The 20,038-nt window shown below is 47.4% G+C and overlaps 1 protein-coding gene across 1 annotated transcript in view; it reads left to right on the forward strand.

Moving 5' to 3' along the window:
* HHAT (hedgehog acyltransferase) overlaps nucleotides 1–20,038 on the forward strand; it is a 223,980-nt gene that overhangs the window by 161,676 nt on the left and 42,266 nt on the right. Inside the window, 1 exon segment of the mRNA XM_028530785.2 lies at nucleotides 9,620–9,764. Coding sequence (XP_028386586.1) covers nucleotides 9,620–9,764 — 145 coding nt within the window.

The raw sequence follows: 20,038 nt of genomic DNA on the forward strand, positions 1-20,038 counted from the left end.
CTCTTGTGATGCACCTCTGCGTCTTGAGCCCCAGATCTTCTTGTTTTACCCCTCCCTTTGGTTTGGTGGAGCACATCCTTTAGTAGCTTCCTTAGAAAAGGACCATGGTGATAACATTTTTTTAGAACTTATTCTATCTTCACATTCAATTGATTGTCAGAATACCAAATTTTAGGTTATAAAGTAATTTCTCCTGAAAATTTTGAAGATATTTGTCATATAGTTTTTAGCTCTACTATTGCGAAATTCCATTTTGAGTCTTTGTATGTAATCTGTTTTTCTCTCTAGAAGCTTAATACAAATATCCTTGGTATTCTGAAATTTAACTGTACCTGTTGCCTCTCAGTTTACAGTCTCCCTGATGCAATTATGAAAAAAACCCTTCTTAGTGGGGGTGGAGAAGGGAACCCTGGGGTCTCTATGCTCATTACCTGGGTTTTTAACAACCTCCCTGGTTTTTCTCCTACATGGTTTGTTGTTGCCACCTGTGGTATGTGGTGTTTTCCATGGGCGGGCCTCCTAGGGATCTGGCGTAGGATGACTTTCTTCTTTGGCTTCTAGTCTTCAGGTATCTCAGCCCTGCTAATTCCTCCATCTGCTTTCTACCTTACAAAAATGGGTTCACTTTGCTCACCTGCTGTTTGCTTCTCTCTTATTTCTTGCCTGTGGACTTCTACCAGTTTAGATGTTTACTTTCATTTTAAAAACCCATCTTAATCGGTTTTGTGAAGGGACCAGGGATGTCTCATCTTCCGTATTTAACTGGATGTTACTGAAAAGAGTTTTCTGTGTTTTCACGGGGTGAATCATTTTGCAGTGCTTTGCCTGTTTGTCAGTTTTAGGTTTTTTAAAAACAACTTTGTTTACAGAGCAGGCCTTGCCCTAAGCTGTTGTTTTTATTTTGAGCAGCCTGTAACTGAGCCCGCAGCTGTCATGTGCTAGGCTTATTTAATAGCCCCAAGGGACCTCAGTGCTGCCTGGAGAGAGAGACCCCAGCACGACAAGCGGCCATAACTTGGGCGTGATAATCATCTGGCTTCCATCTTCCCACCCATTTGCCTTGACTCTCTGTACTCAGGGGAGGTGGCCAGGGACTAAGGTCATTTAGTGGAAAGATTCCTAGATTTCCTTTTTTCATTGTTTGGTTCTTTTTTAATTGATGAAATCATTCATGACCATATGCTCTTGAAAAAAAATACAGAGGGAACTGAAATCCTTTAAGACACCCATGGCCCCAAACCAACGACACCTTGCTCAGCTCCCTCCCACAAGAGGGAACCCTTGTTAGCAGGTCGGGGCGTCCTCTCCATGCATTTCCTACTCTGTGCGTGTGTGTGTTTTAAGAAATATATAAATTTCTAACACATGTGCTTTTTTTACTCCTCATGCTATGTTTTGAAGCTGTTTCTGTATTCGTGTATGCGGCTCTGCATAATTGGACATGGTGCAGTTATATCATAATTTGTTTAGCCATTCTTCTACTGTTGGAAACTTTGGCTGCTTCTAACTTTTTTCTTTGGCAAATGCAGCCGCAGTGCAGAGGCCTGCTCGTGCCTCCTTGTGTGCGTGTGCTGTTCCTTTAGGGCGCGTGTCACACATAGGCAGGATAGAGCAGCAGTTGGTGACCTCTGAACCAAGTCTGGTCCGTTGCCTGTTTTTCTATGGCCTGCAACTAAGAATGATTTTTACATTTTGCAATCGTTTTGTTCAATGGTCCATACTTTCCCAGTGAATTGAAAGACCACCTTTTTTTTTTAAGATTTTATTTTATTTATTTATTTTTTTTTAGGGAGAGAAGGGAGGGAGAGAGAGAGAGAGAGAGAGAGAGAGAGAGAGAGAGAGAGACATTAATGTGTGGTTGCTGGGGGTTATGGCCTGCAACCCAGGAATGTACCCTGGCTGGGAATCAAACCTGGGACACTTTGGTTCCGAGCCCGCGCTCAATCCACTGAGCTACACCAGCCAGGGCTTAAAATAATTTCTGATTGTATGTTTTATTAAATGACAGTACCTATGATTAATTACTGATACATTTGAACATGGCTCTGGGAAGTGACAATGAGTACAAATCCCCTTACATACTGCTTGAAATGTCCTACAAGGAATATCTGTACTTGCCCTAGTTTATGGAATATGGAGTAAGACAATTATCACATAGCATATATCTCTAAAATGCCTCCCACTGCCAGTTCATTGTACGAATGAGAAATGTGAGGCCAAAGAAAGACCACCTTTAATACATAGTAAATATCCAAATACACGTGGGTTCATTTGGGGCCTCTAGGCTGTTGCATTGTTCTATTTCATTACTCCTATTTTAAGTACTGCTTTCTGTTAGTGAGACGGTATCATTAGTAAGGTGGTATCATCTGCATATCTTGTTACTGATATTTCTTCTAATCAATTTTTGCTTCTCCTTTCTCTGAGTCTAGTTCAGTTTTTTGTGTGCTATGGTCTGTGTACAGATTAAACCAACAGGGAGATAAAATACACCCTTGTCTGATAGCTTTGCCTGTAGGAAACCATTACGTCTCTTTTCTATCCTGACAGTGGCTTTCTGGCCACAGGACAGCCTCTGGTTTCTTAACTAAGCTGTGCAACTAAACTGCAGAGCAGGGGACTTGTCTGTTTAAGTAAAGCTGGTGTTGCCTTCATCACCATAGGCATTTGATTCTCTTTCAGGAGCATGCATTGCTTAGATATCAGTAGCAAGACGAGACTGGAAAATTTAACTTCACTGACCAGATATTTTTTGAAGCTCTGTACACTTATAAGTAGGAAGCACTGCTTTCTGAGTGCCTTCATGCATTTGTTTGGCTTGGATGTAGGATGAGATGAAATGTCAAGGAAGTCAGGAGATTCTGTAACTTATTTAGGGCCGAGAGAGAGACGGGTGTTAGATACCTGTTGAGCACACACAGAGTATGCGTGGGTCTTGAGTGATGCAGCTTAAAGAATAAGCCACCCCATCCTTCAGGAATGTACCATATTGGTAGGAACACGAGTGAGATGGGTAACTGGTAAAACATACACTTCGAAATGGAAATGACCAAGGTACCTTGAGAAAGGAATCAAGGTGGGCAGTACCCCAGCAGGTTGGTCCAGAGATGGGACATGGGGGCCCAGGAATGACTGTGGAGTTTGAGTCCCGATCCTGAGCGTTTCACTCTGGCCACCCTCCTCTTTCATGACAGCCGGAATTGTTTATTTTGTTGTCTTTGGTGTCATCTTTGTGGCCTGTGGGGTGCCTCCCCATAAGTCTCCCTCCTTGTCAGGTCCCTGATCATCCTCTTTCACCCTCTGGTTACCATTTTTATTAGAAAATGAAGAACTTTAGTGATTATTCGGAAGAACCGTGTCCAGCTGCTCAAACCCACCCAGCTTCTGTTTTTAGCTTCTCCCCCACTTGAAAGTAAACAGCATCAGATCCCACTTGCCAAGCCTTTGTCGCCATCTCCAGCAGCCATTTCTCCAGCCCATCTGCTCCCCCAGATGCTCGGGCCAGATGCCCTCCCAGCTCCACCCCATATGCAGCCCCTCCATGGACAAGTGTGGGGCCCCCTGAGCCCCACAGCCACCAGCAGCCCTGCTGCACCATCTGCCCACCCCTGGGCTGCTCTGAGCGTCACTTCTGACCCAGATTCTGCAGGCCACACCCCCAGGGCCCAGCTTGTTTGCCCCAGCCAGTCCTGTGATTTCCAGGGACAGGATGTTGACTGGAAAAGATAGAACAGTTGCTATGGAGATATGAATAAACACATGAGCCCTGGACACAAGCCACGGACACCTCACAGCAGGAAATTCAAACTAGTTTGACAAGTTTAGTTCAGCCCTAAGGTTTACTTTGTTGGGTTACACACCTCACTTTTGGAATCGGTGTCTTAGAGGGAAGCGTGAACCGCTAAACTGGCGTTCTCACATCCCCACACCCCAGCTCTATTTCTTCGGTCAGAGACAGTGCACTTGCACAGAGGAATTAGGGGTCTGCCTGTGCATTTCTGGATGTTCTGAGGGGCTTGTGGTATCCAGGCCCAAAGCCCAGTGCCTGCCCTTGGGGCTGAAGAGGGGGTTATAGCGACATTAACGTGGAGAGAAACTGCCCCAACCTGTCATAGAGGTCCGGGTCCGCACCAGAGAACTGGTCACCCTGCATGGGCACAGTGATGCTTCCCAGCCTGCTCCACCTCCCATCCTTCCTCTTTCCTCGGATTCAGGGGTGTGGGTGAGGAAGCTTAGAACTGGGGTACATCTTGCCTGAACATGGCTGAGGGCACATGGCTCTCCCTCATATTTGATGCCGGGTGGTGAGGGTAGAGATGGGACCTACTACTGGGGCCCTGTTTAAGGAGCCCTTTTCCTGTTTCAAGGCGCACTTCCTGAGCCCCAGGGGGAAGGGGGCACAGTCCTGGCACTGTATGAAGGAGGAGGGGACGTTCTGTGCCCCCACGGGCCAAGAAGGAAGTCAGCTTTATAAAGAATGTGGAAGAAAACTTCTCACCTTCTCTCCAGAGGGCGCTATTGCTGTTTTGGGCAGGACAGTTCTACTCATGCATGTTGCAGTGTGTTTATTGCCCCTGGCCCCAGCCCATCAAATGCCAGTCACCTCTCGGCAATTGTGTTGTCCTTGGGACAACCACAAATGCCCAGCAAATTTCCAGGCATCCCCAGGGGTACATGCCTCTTCCACTTTGTGCCGTGAGGATATTGAATTGCCACAGAGCTATTCTCTGGGAAGAGACCATGACCAGCCCAGAGCTCTTTTTACCTTGATATATTCGTGTTCACGAAAATCAAATTCTGTTTACCAGTCATTGCCTTATCTGATCAAGTTGGTCATTGTTATTTTCATAACTGATGGCTCTTCACTGTACCCTGATCGATTTTCCCATTTAGTTTACAATTCCCCAACGTTTCTATTACCAAAGGGGTTTTCAAGCATCTGAGCTGTAAGGATGGGTGACTGACATAAGGCTAGGCCCCTGCACATGGACAGTCAGCGTCCTAGATGTGAAGGACCACAGGAGGAGTGGCAGTACCTGCTGCAGGGCTTCAGAGGAGAGAGTGGGAAGGAACAGAGGGTTTACAGTGGGAACTTCAGCCTTACGGCCCTAGAAATTCAGGCAATCATATAACTGATGGAGCTGGCTGGGCCAAGAGAGCATATCCCTCCAGCTTTGCCCACCATATGGCATTTTTTCTCCCAGGTCTCCTAAGTATGGAACTTTTCTCTACAGTAGTGATTTTTAGTCAGTGTGCCGCAAGAATTTTAATACATACAATGCCTGACTATTTAGTAGGGGCACTGATTTCTTTTCCCTTAGATTGTCAAGTTAAAAAAAATGACAACAGCCAACACAACAATAGCCATCCGGTGAGAATGCCCTGCGTTGAACCATAAATATATAAGTCATACAATAGAGTTGCATCTTATTGGCCATGTCACATAGCAAGGTTGCATCTGATTGGTTAATAGTTGGTACCAGAAATCCTTATATACAAATATAGTCACCTAATTTTTTAAAATATCATTTTGGAGTCAAAAGGGTTATTATTATTTTTTTTATAAGTCAATCAAAATCATACCTATTTTTTGTTAGATCAGCAAAGAAAAGTTTTTTTGGTGTGGCACAGAAATTTACTATTTACTTTATGTGCTCCATGAGGTGGAAAATGGTTGAAAATCACTGAGCTAGAGTTTTTGTGAACCAGTGGCTGAGACCAGGTGGTTCCTAAGACAGAGAGAAGGAATCCCTAATGTCAAAACTCTTCCCGTCTGCAGTGTGTCCAGGGAGTCTGAAGTGGAGAGATGGTTGTAGCCGAGACTTAATGTCCCCTTTGCTGTTCTTTATCACCCTCCTGTGGACTACCCAGACCGCTCTTTTGCCTGCCTTGTGGCCCATCCTTCCGCTCTGCCGCTGACTCACAATGAAGGGGGGCAGTGCTCTGTCAAGCGCGCTGCTCATTGGCAAGGCCGGTTTTGTCAGTTCAGAGGACAGGGCTTGTGGTGGATCCTGGCCGGCAGGATCCGTGCATGTTGTGGCTGCTAGAGGACAAATACACACGGACAACAGAAGTCCTGTGGAGAAAAAGGGACAGCATGGCCACTCTCTGAGAGAGAGAGAGTGAGACAGCCAGAGGCCCCTAGTCCCTGCCTGGACAGGCTTTTGTTGCTTTTCTGGGTACATTACATGGAGAGTAGTCCTCATTTACTGTGCACAGGTTCACTGAAGGGGACTACCTTTTACAGATAACAAAGGAAAGAATGCTGCTAATTACTTCAAAGAGAAGGATGTTGCAGACCAAGGGGAAAAGTGGTTGAACTGGTCACGCTCCCTACTTGGGAGGTTTAGCACAGACTTTAGGAAGTTACTTTAAAGATATGCAGTAAACATTTGTTACCTCAATTCAGGGTGAGGGAGTTTTAGCAAAAGCAAGTCTCGTAGCGGCCTAGGTGCAATGCAGGCCTGGTTCCCCACGGGGGAACCTCTCTGTGGGCGTGGTCCTGTGTGCCACTCGCTCCCCACTGGTTTTCCACGTGAGTACTGAGCTACATTTCCACGCTATATGAAGCGGTTCCCTATAAGGGCTCTTAGTTAAAATTAGAGTTTTGGGTTTTCTTTTTTCCTTCTTTTTAAATTTTTGTTCAAGTGCAGTTGTCTGCATTCCCCCCCACCACTCTCCCACACCCCAGCCACGCCCACCTCCCTCCCCTGATCCCAACCCCCACCTTGGTTTTGTCCACGTGTCCTTTATAGTTGTTCCTGAAAACCTTTCTCCCCTTTCCCCCTATTATTCCCGCCTAACTCCCCTCCAGTTCCTGTCAGTTTGTTCTTTATTTCAGTGTCTCTGGTTATATTTTGCTCGCTTGTATGTTTTGTTGACTAGATTCCACTTAAAGGTGAGATCATATGGTATTTGTCTTTCACTGCCTGGCTTATTTCGCTCAGCATAATGCTTTCCAGTTCCATCCATGCTGTCACAAAGGGGAGGAGCTCCTTCTTTCTTTCTGCTGAGTAGTATTCCATTGTGTAAGTGTACCATAGTTTTTTGATCCAGTCATTTACTGATGGGCACTTAGGTTGGATTTTCTTTATAATCATCTATTTTGTCTCCTACCCACTTTCCCTGGCAAATTATTAAGAACTGCCAATGAACATCTTGATTTCTACTTTTAAGTCTTTCTAGAGTATTAAGTCCAATAGCCTCTGTCTTTAACATTCTTACTTATTTTTTTAAAAAGTAACTCTCCCTAAAAATCGAATGGTAGTCAGTTATTTCAGATTTTAGATGTCATGCCTCCTGTCTCTGAGATGATGCTCCTTCACATGTGCTAGGATTTTGACTTTCTTTTTATCCTAAGCAGAAAAAGGAGTGTGTTGACTGATGTAGATGAGAGAGATATTGGGGTGATCAGAGAATTAACGGAAGACCTAAAGGAACCAGGGCCTCGGGTGCTGGAGCAGAGCCCCGTGCCTCCGGCACTGCTCTCCCTCGCCTCCTCCCTTGCTCTGCCCTTGACCTTCAGCCCTGTACCAGGTAACCTGGCTCAGCAGCCCTGCTGAGCAACCCAATGCAGAGAATGTTCTCCTCTCTCAGTATCTCTCAATTAAATATTGATTATTTAATCATTGTAATTATTTTCCATGAAGGGAGAATCACTTTGGCTTAACCGAGCTATGTGCACCCTCTGTAACTGACATTAATGAGAGAAGAATCACATGGGGCCTTGGAATTTCCCAAACAGGATGTCAGGTTGGGGGACACGAATGGAGTTAGAACAGAATGGCAGAGTATCTGGCTCATTGGGTCCCTTAGAAATCAAATGTGTTGTCAATGTCCCTCTACCTAGAGAGAATCATTTGGACATATTTATGTCAATTAAGATAACTCATGTTTTCTTGATTTATTACTGGGAACTTTTTCCTGCTGTCTCCCTGCTTCCTCTCATCCCGCCTCCCCAGCTATTGCTAATTGAGTCAGAAAGTAACTTCCTCTGCTCTAAAAGGCAGAAACTGGTAGATGAACGTCTCCTTATTCTCAGAGGTGAAGGGCACGGAGCTGTCCTCATTCCACTCTCATTACCAGTTTTATCTGAGTCATTATCTCTCATCTGGTCTTGTTTGACAGCATCCCCTGGTGGCCTCTTAGAACAGGGAGAGAGACTAGAGGTCGTCTTGTCTGGTATGGGGCATGTCAGCATCACTGAAGTGCTTGCCAGAGCAATCATGTCCAGACAGACAGCTCAGCCAGTTCCCACTGCACCCCTTATGCGTGAGAAGGCCTCGCTCACGTCTGGAGGCGGTAAAGCTGCGCTCCAAGGTGATGCTGGAGGAGAGAGCTGTGGATGGGGGATATATGGCAGCAGCCATGTCTGCGCATACAGGACAGATGCTAGGACTAGCAGGAGAGAAAAGGGGCGGTGTCAGGAATTCACTTCTGATTTTTCAGAGGACCCTGACCAAGGCTCACGTAATGGCCACAGGTGATTCACAGCAGGGTCCCCAGAAGTAAATAAGCCGCCTTCTGGAGAGTCAATGCTAGCTTAGTCCTTTTGGCCTGCCGTGAATCCAGCTAATTCAGAATTCTGGTTGTAGTTGGAGCACAGTTGAAATCAGGATGCAGGTGACCACCCCAGAGACGTGCAGGTTTCCCAAGAATATTCAGGACCTGCCTTTACTTCCTCTCTTTCCTATGTCTTTGGATTAGGCTGAGACATTTGTCAGAAGCCATGTGTGTCTGGCTGTGGCACTGTACCTGGTTCTTATTCTAAATACACAGTCTCGAAGGACAGTCCCTGTGATTTCGTCTTGGGGCTCATGCACTCCAGGCACAGCACCGTGACCTCACTCGAGAGGGCCACCACAATGGTCAACGCTGAGAAATATAGCCTTTGTTGACTTTATGACATCCTCAAGAAGATGTTAAAAAGGGAGGAAGAAGTGCAGTGAAGACCTCGGCTGGACGGATGAGCAGAATTCTTTACCATCAACACTGGAAAACATCTCCCTGGCTCCTGCGCATGTCAGGTGCTGTGATGAGCCACCATCTGCTGACGCTGCTGCAAGCTCGCTCTCAGGGGGGCATGTACCCTGAGCTCAGATTCCAGGAATGGAGCCAGCTTGTCCTCGTCTCCTGCACCCTCCTCATGGGATTCCTCCTAACAGTGGGTCTGAGTTATGGGGTGGCTTCCAGGGTCAAGTAAGCTGTTCCAGGAGATCGCCTGGATCTTAACCTTATTACATGGAGTTGTGCTTATTATCATGGAGAGCAGTTTAAACGGTTCTTGTACCAATAGATTTGCATGCAGGACACACATAGAGACATACCAGCTAAATCATAGCCAGCTTCAGACCTTGTGTTACACGTGACCGAGGGAAGCCCATTTTGGTCAGAGGGAGTAACAGCTTGGGGGTGCAGCTCTTCTTTCCTCAGACCAGAGTGAGCCTGTTGTGGGGCAGAAGTGTTGATACCTGTTTAAAAAACTATTTTAATTCAAATAGCAGTTCAGGCTGTGGGGGAGGCATCCTGGGCCGGTGACCATCAAGAGCTGGGTGACGTGACATCCCAGTTTCACTTTTCCACCCGTGTGATGAGATGCGCTCTTGCGTTTGGCCCACAGGTGCAGTTCCTCTCCCCACAGGCTCGCCGGCGGTTCCACGCGGCCCTCGCCTCTTGTTCCACCTCCATGCTGATCCTGTCCAACCTGGTGTTTCTTGGGGGCAGCCAAGTGGGGAAGATCTACTGGAACAGGATCTTCATACAAGGTCAGTTGCTGGGCAATGCTGTTTTCAGCCAGCCTCTTGTTTTCCTCGGACGCACTCGGTAACTTGGATGGGCAGCAGGGTGGCCTTCGTTGTTCTGTGTATGGTATGTGACCTACAGAAATACCAGCCGGGAACAGCTCCCTGAGCTGTGATGTACCTCTTTTCTGCACCATGTGATACTTAACATCAAAATGTACTTACTGTACCAGCTCTCCCAAACTCTGCCATTCCATTCTGCTAAGTCACCCTTCCATATTTTTTCATTTGTTCCCAATCTTAACTGCCTGTCTATAGGTCCTAGCCTTCAGTACACTGCAGAGCCTAACCTTGTTCCATTTGCCGCTCTGAAAGTCCTGCGAGGATTATGTCCCAGAAGCCCCGCTGTGCTCTGCTGAAGCTGTGGGTGTGGCGCTGGGGTTTGCCATGACTCTTTGCGGGGCATGATTTGGTCTGAGCCCTGGGATACCAGTGTGGCCAGATGACTGCATGTTGAAGGTACACTAAGTGGCTAATCCCAACGTCCACAGCAAAGCCATACCTGTAGCAAGTGAAGTGCTAGTTCATGGGGATTATTGTGAAAACATTGCATTAATCATTGGTCATCATTTATTTAAGGTCACCATTTCCCTGGGGCTAGGCTAAGAGTTGCATCATGTCCTTCAGAGAATTGGGAGAAAGCGAAACACTCACAGCCCACACTACGTTAGCCAATTGCCTGTGTCCTGTTTCCCTGGCCGGTGATGGTTTGGGAAGCGTTGCCAAGCAGTGGTGACGTGGCGCTGCACGACCAGGCCGTCGTGTCCACATGGTGGCAGGCTTGGCTGAGCCAGTCGCCTAGGGCCCGAGAGCACACCCCATTCTGCTTTCATCTCCTCACTGCAACACCCCTCTTTGATCTTGCCTCCTGGTAGTTCCTGCAAAGACTGTACTTTTTGGGTGGAGGCTGCTTTAATAAAGATGGGAGATAATGGGGTGCAGAACATCTAAAGATAAAAATGCTCCTAGGGTGACAGTGTCTTACTTATCCCGCCTCCTACCACCCATAGCACCGAGCACGACACCGAGAACGCTGTGGCCCTGGGGAACAGGTGAACTCGCACTGTGGAGCTCACATGAGCACAAAGGCTCTGCTTTGTGCTTTGGCGAATCAAACAGACTGGGTGTTTGCGATTGGAAAGGCACTGAGAGGACGGGGGTGGATGAGAAGCACACGCCAACGTGGGACCCAAACAGGAGCGTGTCGATAGGGTCAGGTAACTGCTGTGCCAGACGCTGGAGTAAGCGAGAGGCCAGAGGTCCCAGGATGGAGCGGCTGACCTTCCCTGGAAGTTGGACTTCCCGGAGGAGGTGTGGTGGCATTTGAGTTAGAGTTTCAAGCAAAATAAGTAGGAACTTGCCAGGTGGAGAAGGCAGGTACATGGGTTATTTAACACTCGCTGCTATGTCAGATAATTCCAAACTCGCAGTAATTTTTCCCCATAGAAGTTTTTTCTTCTCACAATTCAGTGCGTCACAGTCATTCTTCTAAGCAATGACTCCTGGGCCTAGGAGGTTTCCCTTTTGATTACCCACTGCTGTGTCCAGGCCTTGTGGAGGGGAAGAGACGTGGGGATGGTGCACAGGAACTAAATACCCCCCCACCCCATGCACAGCATTTCTGCTCACATTCCATTGGCCAGACCCAGTCACGTGACCCAGCTACGTGCAGGGTGGCGGGGAGGGGGGGGAGTGGGGAAGAACACAGGTATTAGTGGCCTGGCTCAGTGGGAAAAGCTACCTGAGGCAACCAGCTGGAGGTGCCCCAGGGGCAGTTGAAAATATAAATTGGAGTGGGGAAGAGGGCAGGAGAAGTGACCGAGGTGTGAGGGTTGAGGGCTGAGGGGATAAAGGTGGCAGGCATGGCTATGGGAGTGGACACAAGTGGACAGGGAATGTGAACAGGTGGACAGCAGTGAGAAGGAGCGGGCTGAGAGGTGGAGCCTGTGGGGCTGGCATTTAAAGGGCAGAGAGAAGGACACCCGCTGTATAATGTCCTTTCTGCTTCTCAGAGCCGGAAGCTCGCTGCCATTTGCCGTGCACCCCGTGGCACTGACATCAGCTACATGGGCTCAGGGCTCTGCTGCCACAGTGTGGGTCCCACTTGGGTCTACGACCGGATCTATATTGTGTCCTTCTTGCAGCCAGGTGCCTGATTCTGCAGGTGCCGGAGTCCCGGGGACTGACCCTCTGAGTGTGGCGAACTCTGTGAATTACTTCTGTCTGGGCTCTGAGCCACAGGAGCTCAACTTGGCATTTTCTGTGTTGGAGATTCTGCAGATCGGCCTGGTGCTGCCTCTGATGCTCTGCCCCGTGGCCTCTGAGTCAGGGCATGCGGACTGGGGTTGGCAGTTGTCCCATTTGCCTGGTCTTTGTCTTTGTCCCTGAGTGATTGAGTTTATGTACCTTCTGGAAGAAAGTAAACCAGATGGTACCAAGTTCCCCACCCTTGAGGAGTCTGGGGTTTTTTTTTTCATAACCAGAAGATTAGTATGAATATTCATGGTTTGATACAAAAATGCATTAATGAGTCCATTGGATGCTTCCTCAGACTCTGTTGGGGTGTCATTTTCATTTTCTAAAATCTAAAACAAAACTTGGATTCTGGAAATCCACAGGTTTCAGATAATGGATTGTTGACCTGAATGTGTAGCTGCTGGTGAGCGAGCCAGGAGTTGGGCAGGCTGGTGGTCTCTGGTCTCGGCCCTCAGCCACACGAGCACGTGTGGTGGGGTGAGGGAGGGGGCCTATCTGTAGGGGATGGAGAGCATTTTGGCTCAATGTCTAGATCTCCAGGTTTAACAAAAGGTGACCCTTCCTTGGGGGTAGCCACCATTGTCCCTCTGTCCCTCGATGGGCTGGACCCACAGCAGTGACCATCTCACCTCAGTGGATCCTGGAGGAGCAGGAAGGGGACAGAGAGGAGTCCGGAGAACAGAACTCAGTGGGGAGGTGGAAGAGACACCTTCACTAATTCTCAGAGAGCCCTTTCCCAGCATCACTGATGCCCTAAGAAGTAGCTCGTGTTTAGCTCAGAGGAGTTGTCTTAAGGTCAGTATCTCTCTTACCACCAGTTCACTGAATTTAGACATGAATTTGTTTGCTTTAAGTGGAAAACCTTATTTCAGTAGCTTATGTAGAAATGTCTCCTGGTCTCCATGGGGTTGGTAATACGAGGCTGCAAAACCAGCGCCCTCCCTTCCCGCTGTGCGTGCAGCCCCGCTGTCCAGAAGAGCGGACAGGGCCAGCCGGGGACGGAGCCGCTGCTCTCTGGGTCGCATCACACACAAGGCATTTCTATCGAGTGTTACTCTGCTGCAGAGGTGGGGGGTGTAATGTTCAGTTAACGCAGTTGAGAAAAGACAATCTATATCTTTGCCTTTAAAATGCTCTCCAAACCTTTGCGATTGAAGCAGCTTGAGGAATGTGGGTATGTGAGTTCAGGCACAGGCGCCCGTGTGTGTGTGTGTGTGTGTGTGTGTGTGTGTGTAGGGGGAGCCTGGCTGGGTCCCAGGATCTGAGAAGGATGCATCCAGGTCCCCCTGGCTGCTTTGGAGGGAGCCTGCTGTGTCATGCTCTGCAGAGGCAAACGCAGGTTGCTTCTTACATAACTCTTTGGCTCTCAAAGGCACTTGTTGATGGAAGGAGCTTTCTCATGCCTGCCATAAGTCCTTGACAATGAAGTCTAAGTTGATTTTTGAACAAACAGCTGATGACTGCTCTATAACTCAAAAATATTGATGTGTTTTATGTATCCAAATCTGCAAGACTGGCCTCCACAAACCAACTGTGTCCTCAGCCCGCTGGTGATGCTGTGGTCCTGGGGCAGCGGGGAGAGAAGGCAGACGGTGGGGTGGGTGTACATGGGACGTATATCTGGCCTGGAGGGGCTGAGAGCTTTATGTTTGTTTGGGTGCAGGGCGGTGTTCCTTCAGAAACATCCATGTACTGCTGTCAGTGGAAGGCCTGGGCTTTGTGAAAAGGGGACATTTCACTGGGTTCCACATCTCGGGGGATGGGAGCTCGGTAGACACGTGGATGCACCAGACGTTCTCCAGCCTGACTTCTCGTCACACGCGCGCACGCTCTCCCTCCCGTTGCCTGATCTGATTTGGCACGCTCCATCTCAGCACTTAGCTCCTGCAGTGGCTCCATGTCAAGGCGAGAAGAATTTTGGGTCCTTTCCCCTCAGGCTCGCAATGAGAGAGGAACTCTTAATTTTCTTAGGCAGGTCAGAACCTTTACACTCCCCTATTTGTTTGTTATTTCTAGCCGAGAAAGGAGAAAGTGTTTTCTCCCCGATTACTAGCCTGTCCAGGCAGTTTATTCCTCTCCTGACTCAAACGGCTCTGGACAGGCATTTTATTTAAAGCTGAACTGAGGTGCTGTGCTGAAGTTCTGGAAAGCTGTGGTTAAATGGAAAGCCACTCCCCCACATCTGCTTAAATTCTGGGGACTGAAATCTCGTTCGATGAGAGAAGACGGAGGGCAGATGTCGCCATCTCGGGGGCCTTCCTTGTGCTCACCTGTCTCCACGAGCCCTGACCTTCATGTGGGGTTTCCGTGTCTCTGATCGATTCTGCTTCTGCCTCACTGGATCCTCTGCCGGTTCTTGAACAGCCTGGGGGGCAGGAACTTCCCACCCACTGTCCTGGTGGTGAAGCTGATACGTTGGTACAGGATAAATGATTGATCCATGGTTACACATTGGTCCCTTTGTGGCCTTCCTTGGAATCTGAATTTCACGACTTTCAGAAGCCTCAGTTTCCCCCAGAGTATGTCAGGCACAGTCACTAGGCACGGAGCATGAGGAATGGTGTGTGGGGCACTTGCCCAGCAGTGCGCCAGGGCAATGCCACACCTGAGAAGGTTTCTGAAGTGTCTGGGAGGGAGCTGGGGTCATCGTGCTCCTGAGCCCTTTTGGTGAGGCCGTGTGAGACTTCTTCCTGTTAACTAGGAGCCTTCGTGACTTCACTTAAAAAAGAGTTTCATGGAATATGGGAACATCTAAAGTGTTCTTAAATAGAACTTCAAGTCAAGCCCTGGCTGGCATAGCTCAGTGGATTGAGTGTGGGCCTGCAAACCAAGGGGTTGCCGGTTCGATTCCCAGTCAGGGCACATGCCTGGGTTTTGGGCCAGGTCCCCAGTGGGGGACCCATGGGAGGCAACCACACACTGATGTTTCTCTCCCTCTCTTTCTCCCTCCCTTCCCTTTTCTCTAAAAATAAATTAAAAAATCTTAAAAAAAATAATATCAAGTAAAGACTGGTATAGCTTAGACACAGTTAACCAAATAAAATAAAGCGTTGATCTTTACTAAAATATTAGCACATACTATTTGAAGTCTCTACCTCTCATTGGCCCCTCATCTGCCTGCCCCCATCCATATATATGCAGGGTGTTATTCAAAAGTGTAATTAAATCACAATGTGGTACACCTTAAACTAATACAGTGTTACATGTCAATTTTATCTCAGTAAAACTCAGGGGGAAAGTATATTACAAAGACGGTAATAAAAATTAAGATAAAGATAAAATAATTTTAAAAAGTTGAGTCCCCTTTATTCTCTAATTATATCAATAACAAAGCTGCTCCCCATGTGATAAGTATTCAGTATATAAAATGACACCTATAGAGGGATTCCCACATCCATACCGAACCAGGGAGGCACTTGGAATTGTAGGACACGGTGGTTTCGGAAATGAGCCCATGCCTTGGAATTTATACTGTTCATTTATGTGACCGCTCCTGCTGCATTTCTGCCAGCCCAGCCAGGCCAGTGCGTGCCAGCTGAGCATTCTGGGAGCGCCCGCCGGTCTGAAAGGTTTATCAGATGCCCTTTTCACCAGACTGTCTCCTCAAACCACTACTGAACATTTTTAAAAGGTGTTCAAAATTAAGACTGTTTAATGTGGAATTTAGTAACGTTCTTGTAACAGAAGGGGCCACCTAGCCAGCATCATCACTGGCAGGTGTCTCAGCAGGACCCGCGGCCAGGTGTGTTTCTGTCTCCCGGTGCGCGGGCACTGGCCCGTGCTTCGTGTCCGTGCGTGCTCCTGCCCTGCGGCTGCTGCAGCACAGCGGTACAGACCTGATGGCGCGAGGCAGCAGTGGTTTGCCTCTTACTCTTCTGGGGGCCAGGAGTCTGAAGCCCAGTCACTAGTGCACATTTTAAAAAGTGCTGAGGTAAAGTCAAGATGCTGGCGAGACCGGCTCCTTCTGGAGGCTCTAGGGGAAGCTCTCTGCAAGGATGTCTTCTTCAGCTTCCAGAGGCCAGCCACACCCCTGGGCTGAGGGCTCACCTTCTCCCTCCTCAAAGCCAGCAGCAGAGCATCTTTACATCTCTGTCCCTCTGCCCCTGCCGTCACACCGCCTGCTCTCTGACTCCTCCTGGGTCGCTCCTGCAGGGACCCTTGTGATTACATCAGGCGCACCTGGATAACCCAGGCTAATCTCCCCATCTCACGATCCTTCATGTGCTCACACCTGCCGAGTCCCTTTTGCCAGGCGAGCTAACGTGCACCGTTCCAGGGATTAGGACGCGGCCATCTTTGGAGGCGCTGCTGTTGAGCCCATCACAGCACAATCAGATAACAATTGCTATTTCACGGAACATCCCTTCTGCGGCACCACTTTAATAGCCTCCGTCTCAGGAGGTTTGATTACGAAATAGCAGTTTGGATATGCCACTAGCCTTATTCAAATGAGAATCTGCCCGTGAAAAGAAATGATACTTGAATTTCACAAAAGAAAAGTGGGATTTGCTATCTCGAGGGTAGGGAGTGTATGGGGAAGGCCGCAGCTTCCCGTGCTCAGCAGGCGCCCCCATCTCTGGGGGCAGACCTCTCCTGCCCCATCCTGCATCTGTGCCATTCTGGTGGGACACACCTGCCTCTGAGACAGGGTCAGCCTGTGCTGGGGCCCGTATGGTCCGTCTGTGCGCGCGGTGAGAGTCCAGAGCTGTTGTCGAACTGCCGGGGAGGAGAAGCTCTTTCCTTTGCTGTCTCGGATGTGTCAGAACGCTGGGCGGAGCTGCGTTTTTGAGACAGTGTCTTGAGACGACCCACTAGATTTCCTGTGCATTTTAGCTACAAGTGTTTTTTTCTCCTCTGTTATGTTGGGAGACAATTTTCCAGGGCTCCCCTGTGTTTCTGTATGTCCTTTGAGCAAAGACTCGCACTGCTTTTGTTCCAAAGTATCTTTGCAAGACTATTTGTATAGGAAACCTCTTTGGCAGCTGGAGATGGTGTCTTCCTCCAAAACAAAAGGTATTTGTTTACCCTTCAGTATAATAAATATCTCTGGCTATTTGGAGGTAAAGGTCAGGCAGGTTAATGCCCATTATAAAATATTTGTATCTCCCTGGGGTTTGTCTTTTGCAGTATAACCCACTGCATGTGCAGGTATCATCTGGCCCCTTTCACACTGCATTGCGGGATTTGTGCCTGAAATGCTCTGGCTACTGGTACTGCTGTGAGTAAGAAAGTCCAGTGTCTCTGACCCAAGAGTCTCGTGTCTTCTTCCCACATCCATGAAGCTGACAGGCTGATCTGTTGCTTCCATGAAGAGGAAAACCTCAGAGCCATCACTTATTGACCGTCTGGTTTGGCTGCGTTTCTCTCACTTGTGACCAAAAGCATTCTGTCTCGTGGAGGTGGGATATGTGCCACTGTGACAGGCTAAGTGAAGGGCATTTGGGGAGATTCTTTTGTGCTGAATCATTTTGTGTATAACTTTTTTTGCTTCTGTGCCCCAAATAAAGTAACTTTGACAAATTATGTACTCTGTTATGCTTTTTAAGGCAAGTGTAGAAATTTTCTATCCTAAGTTTAAATAGTTATAAAAGATCTAATTTTGCCATATTATAAATATTGACATTTAAAAATAAAACCGGCACCTTTAAATAATATAAATTATGAATAACTTAGTGATTTGATACCCATATACCATTATCCTTTCAAAAATACACATGAGTGAGCCCTGGCTGGCATAGCTCAGTGGATTGAGCGAGGGCTGCGAACCAAAGTGTCGCAGGTTTCATTCCCAGCCAGGGTGCATGCCTGAGTTGCAGGCCATAACCCCCAGCAACCGCACATTGAAAAAAAAAATACACATGAGCAAGATCTTCTTTGATAGTAATGTTTCTTTGATCACATACTTCTGTTTTGTCTCCCCTATAGAATTTTATCTTATCAAAAAGTTTTTCCTTTATCAGTTATCATACTTCTCTGTGGCATTATTGGTGTTTGTTTTTCTATCACTATAAGGCTAGAAATATAAACAGTTTTCTTCTGGATTGAATTATCATTACAATTAATAGTAGTATATAACTCAAAAACAAGGTTGACACTATTCAATAACTAATTATTAACACAAACAAGTAAAATTTTATTGGAAATTAATTTCTCTTGAGATGAATGGATTAGGAATTTATGGTTATTTGACTAAAGGAATTATCTAATTGTCCCTTTATTTTGTTCCCTGTTTTTCAGGCTTTTTCTTAGAATACAATCTAGCCTAGAAAAGCACATCTATCATAAGTTTTTCTCAGTGAACACACATGTGTAACCGGCACCGAGGGGCCCCTTCTCGTGACCCCCATTGCTTACACATGCCTGTAAGGGTAGCAACTGTTCTGACTTCTACCTGCATATCTTTTTGTGGGAGCTTGTTTTTTATATACATATATATATACACACACATACATAATCACAAAGCATGTATTCTTTTGTGTCCAGTTTCTTTTTCTCAATATTTTGTTGAGAGATTCATCCATATATTACTATGATTATAGATTTTTCCTGCTTATGACTATGAAGTATTCCATTGTGTGAACATGCCACAATTTGTTTACCCATTCTACTGTTGGTGAACACACTAGCCAATGGCTCCTATGAGTGGTCCCATATATGTCCTGTGGTGAAGCTGCGTGTGCATTTTTGTTGGGTATATGCCCGGGGGGACTGTGGCACCACAGGGCATACAGACCTTCAGCTTTTGTAGATAGTCAAGCAGTTTCTCACAGTGTTACGCCAGCTCCCTTGAGGGTTATGCATCCTGAGGTAAGATAAGGGTGGTTGATATGGACTCCGGCCCTCGGGATCCGTGTGTTGTGGCTGCAATGAACAAATTCACATGGACTGCAGAAGTCCTGTGGAGAAAAAGGGATGGCATGGCCACTCTCTGAGTGAGAAAGCGGGCCCAGCCCCTGCCTGGACAAGCTTTTATTGCTTTTCTGGGTACATTACATTGAGGATGGTCCTCATTTACTATGCACAGGTTCACTGTAGGGGACTACCTTTTACAGATAACAAAGGAAAGAATGTTGCTAATTACTTCAAAGAGAAGGATGTTACAGATCAAGGGGAAAAGTGGTTGAACTGGTTACACTCCATACTTGGGAGGTTTAGCAGGAAGTTACTTTAGAGATATGCAGTAAACATTTGTTACCTCAATTCAGGGTGAGGGAGTTTTAGCAAAAGCAAGCCTCATAGCAGCCTAGGTACAATGCAGGCCTGGTTCCCCACAGGAAAACCGATCCATGGGCCCGGTCCCTGTGTGCCGACTCGCTCCCGCTGGTTTTCTAAATCAGAGGCTGGGCTACATTCCCCACTCCACTCAGAATGGTCCCCTATAGATGGTGAAGAGGGCTGACTCTCCTTTATAAAGTGGGATACAGGATAGTTTGTGAGGAGGAGGGAGAAGAAGAACTTTAACCTTAGACAGATAAATTGTTAGAGAAGGGTATATGTGCATACATGGAAGTTGAGGACCTGGACGTCAGTTCTTCTGAAGTTTCCCATGTTGTTCACATACTGTGGAAAGTCCCGTTATAAGCCTCGTGGTGAGTGTAACCCCGTTTGGAGACTGCTGGTCTGCAGGGGAAAGAAGCTCACTCTCTTCTTTGCATCCCATCTCATTTCCTATCACAGCCCCAACAAAAGGAAGTGTTGATTCGGTCTGGACAGCGATTGGGGTTAGCGTGTATCAGCTAGCCACTGCTGCATAACAAACCACTCCAAAGCTTAACGGCTTAAAAGAACAAGCATTACTTAGCTAGTAAGCAGTGAATCTAGGTGAGATTGCAAGCTTTTTGACTCCAAATCCCTTATCCTTTACATTATGCTGCTCTGCCCTCTCTGCCCTGTGATGCGTAAATCATTATAAGCAATCAGTTTTCGCTGAAAAACTTCCCTGGGTGTCACTGTTGAAGACAAAGTCTCAGGCACCTGGCTTA

Source organism: Phyllostomus discolor, chromosome 14 (assembly GCF_004126475.2).
Source record: "Phyllostomus discolor isolate MPI-MPIP mPhyDis1 chromosome 14, mPhyDis1.pri.v3, whole genome shotgun sequence".
Taxonomy (NCBI): Eukaryota; Metazoa; Chordata; class Mammalia; order Chiroptera; family Phyllostomidae; genus Phyllostomus; species Phyllostomus discolor.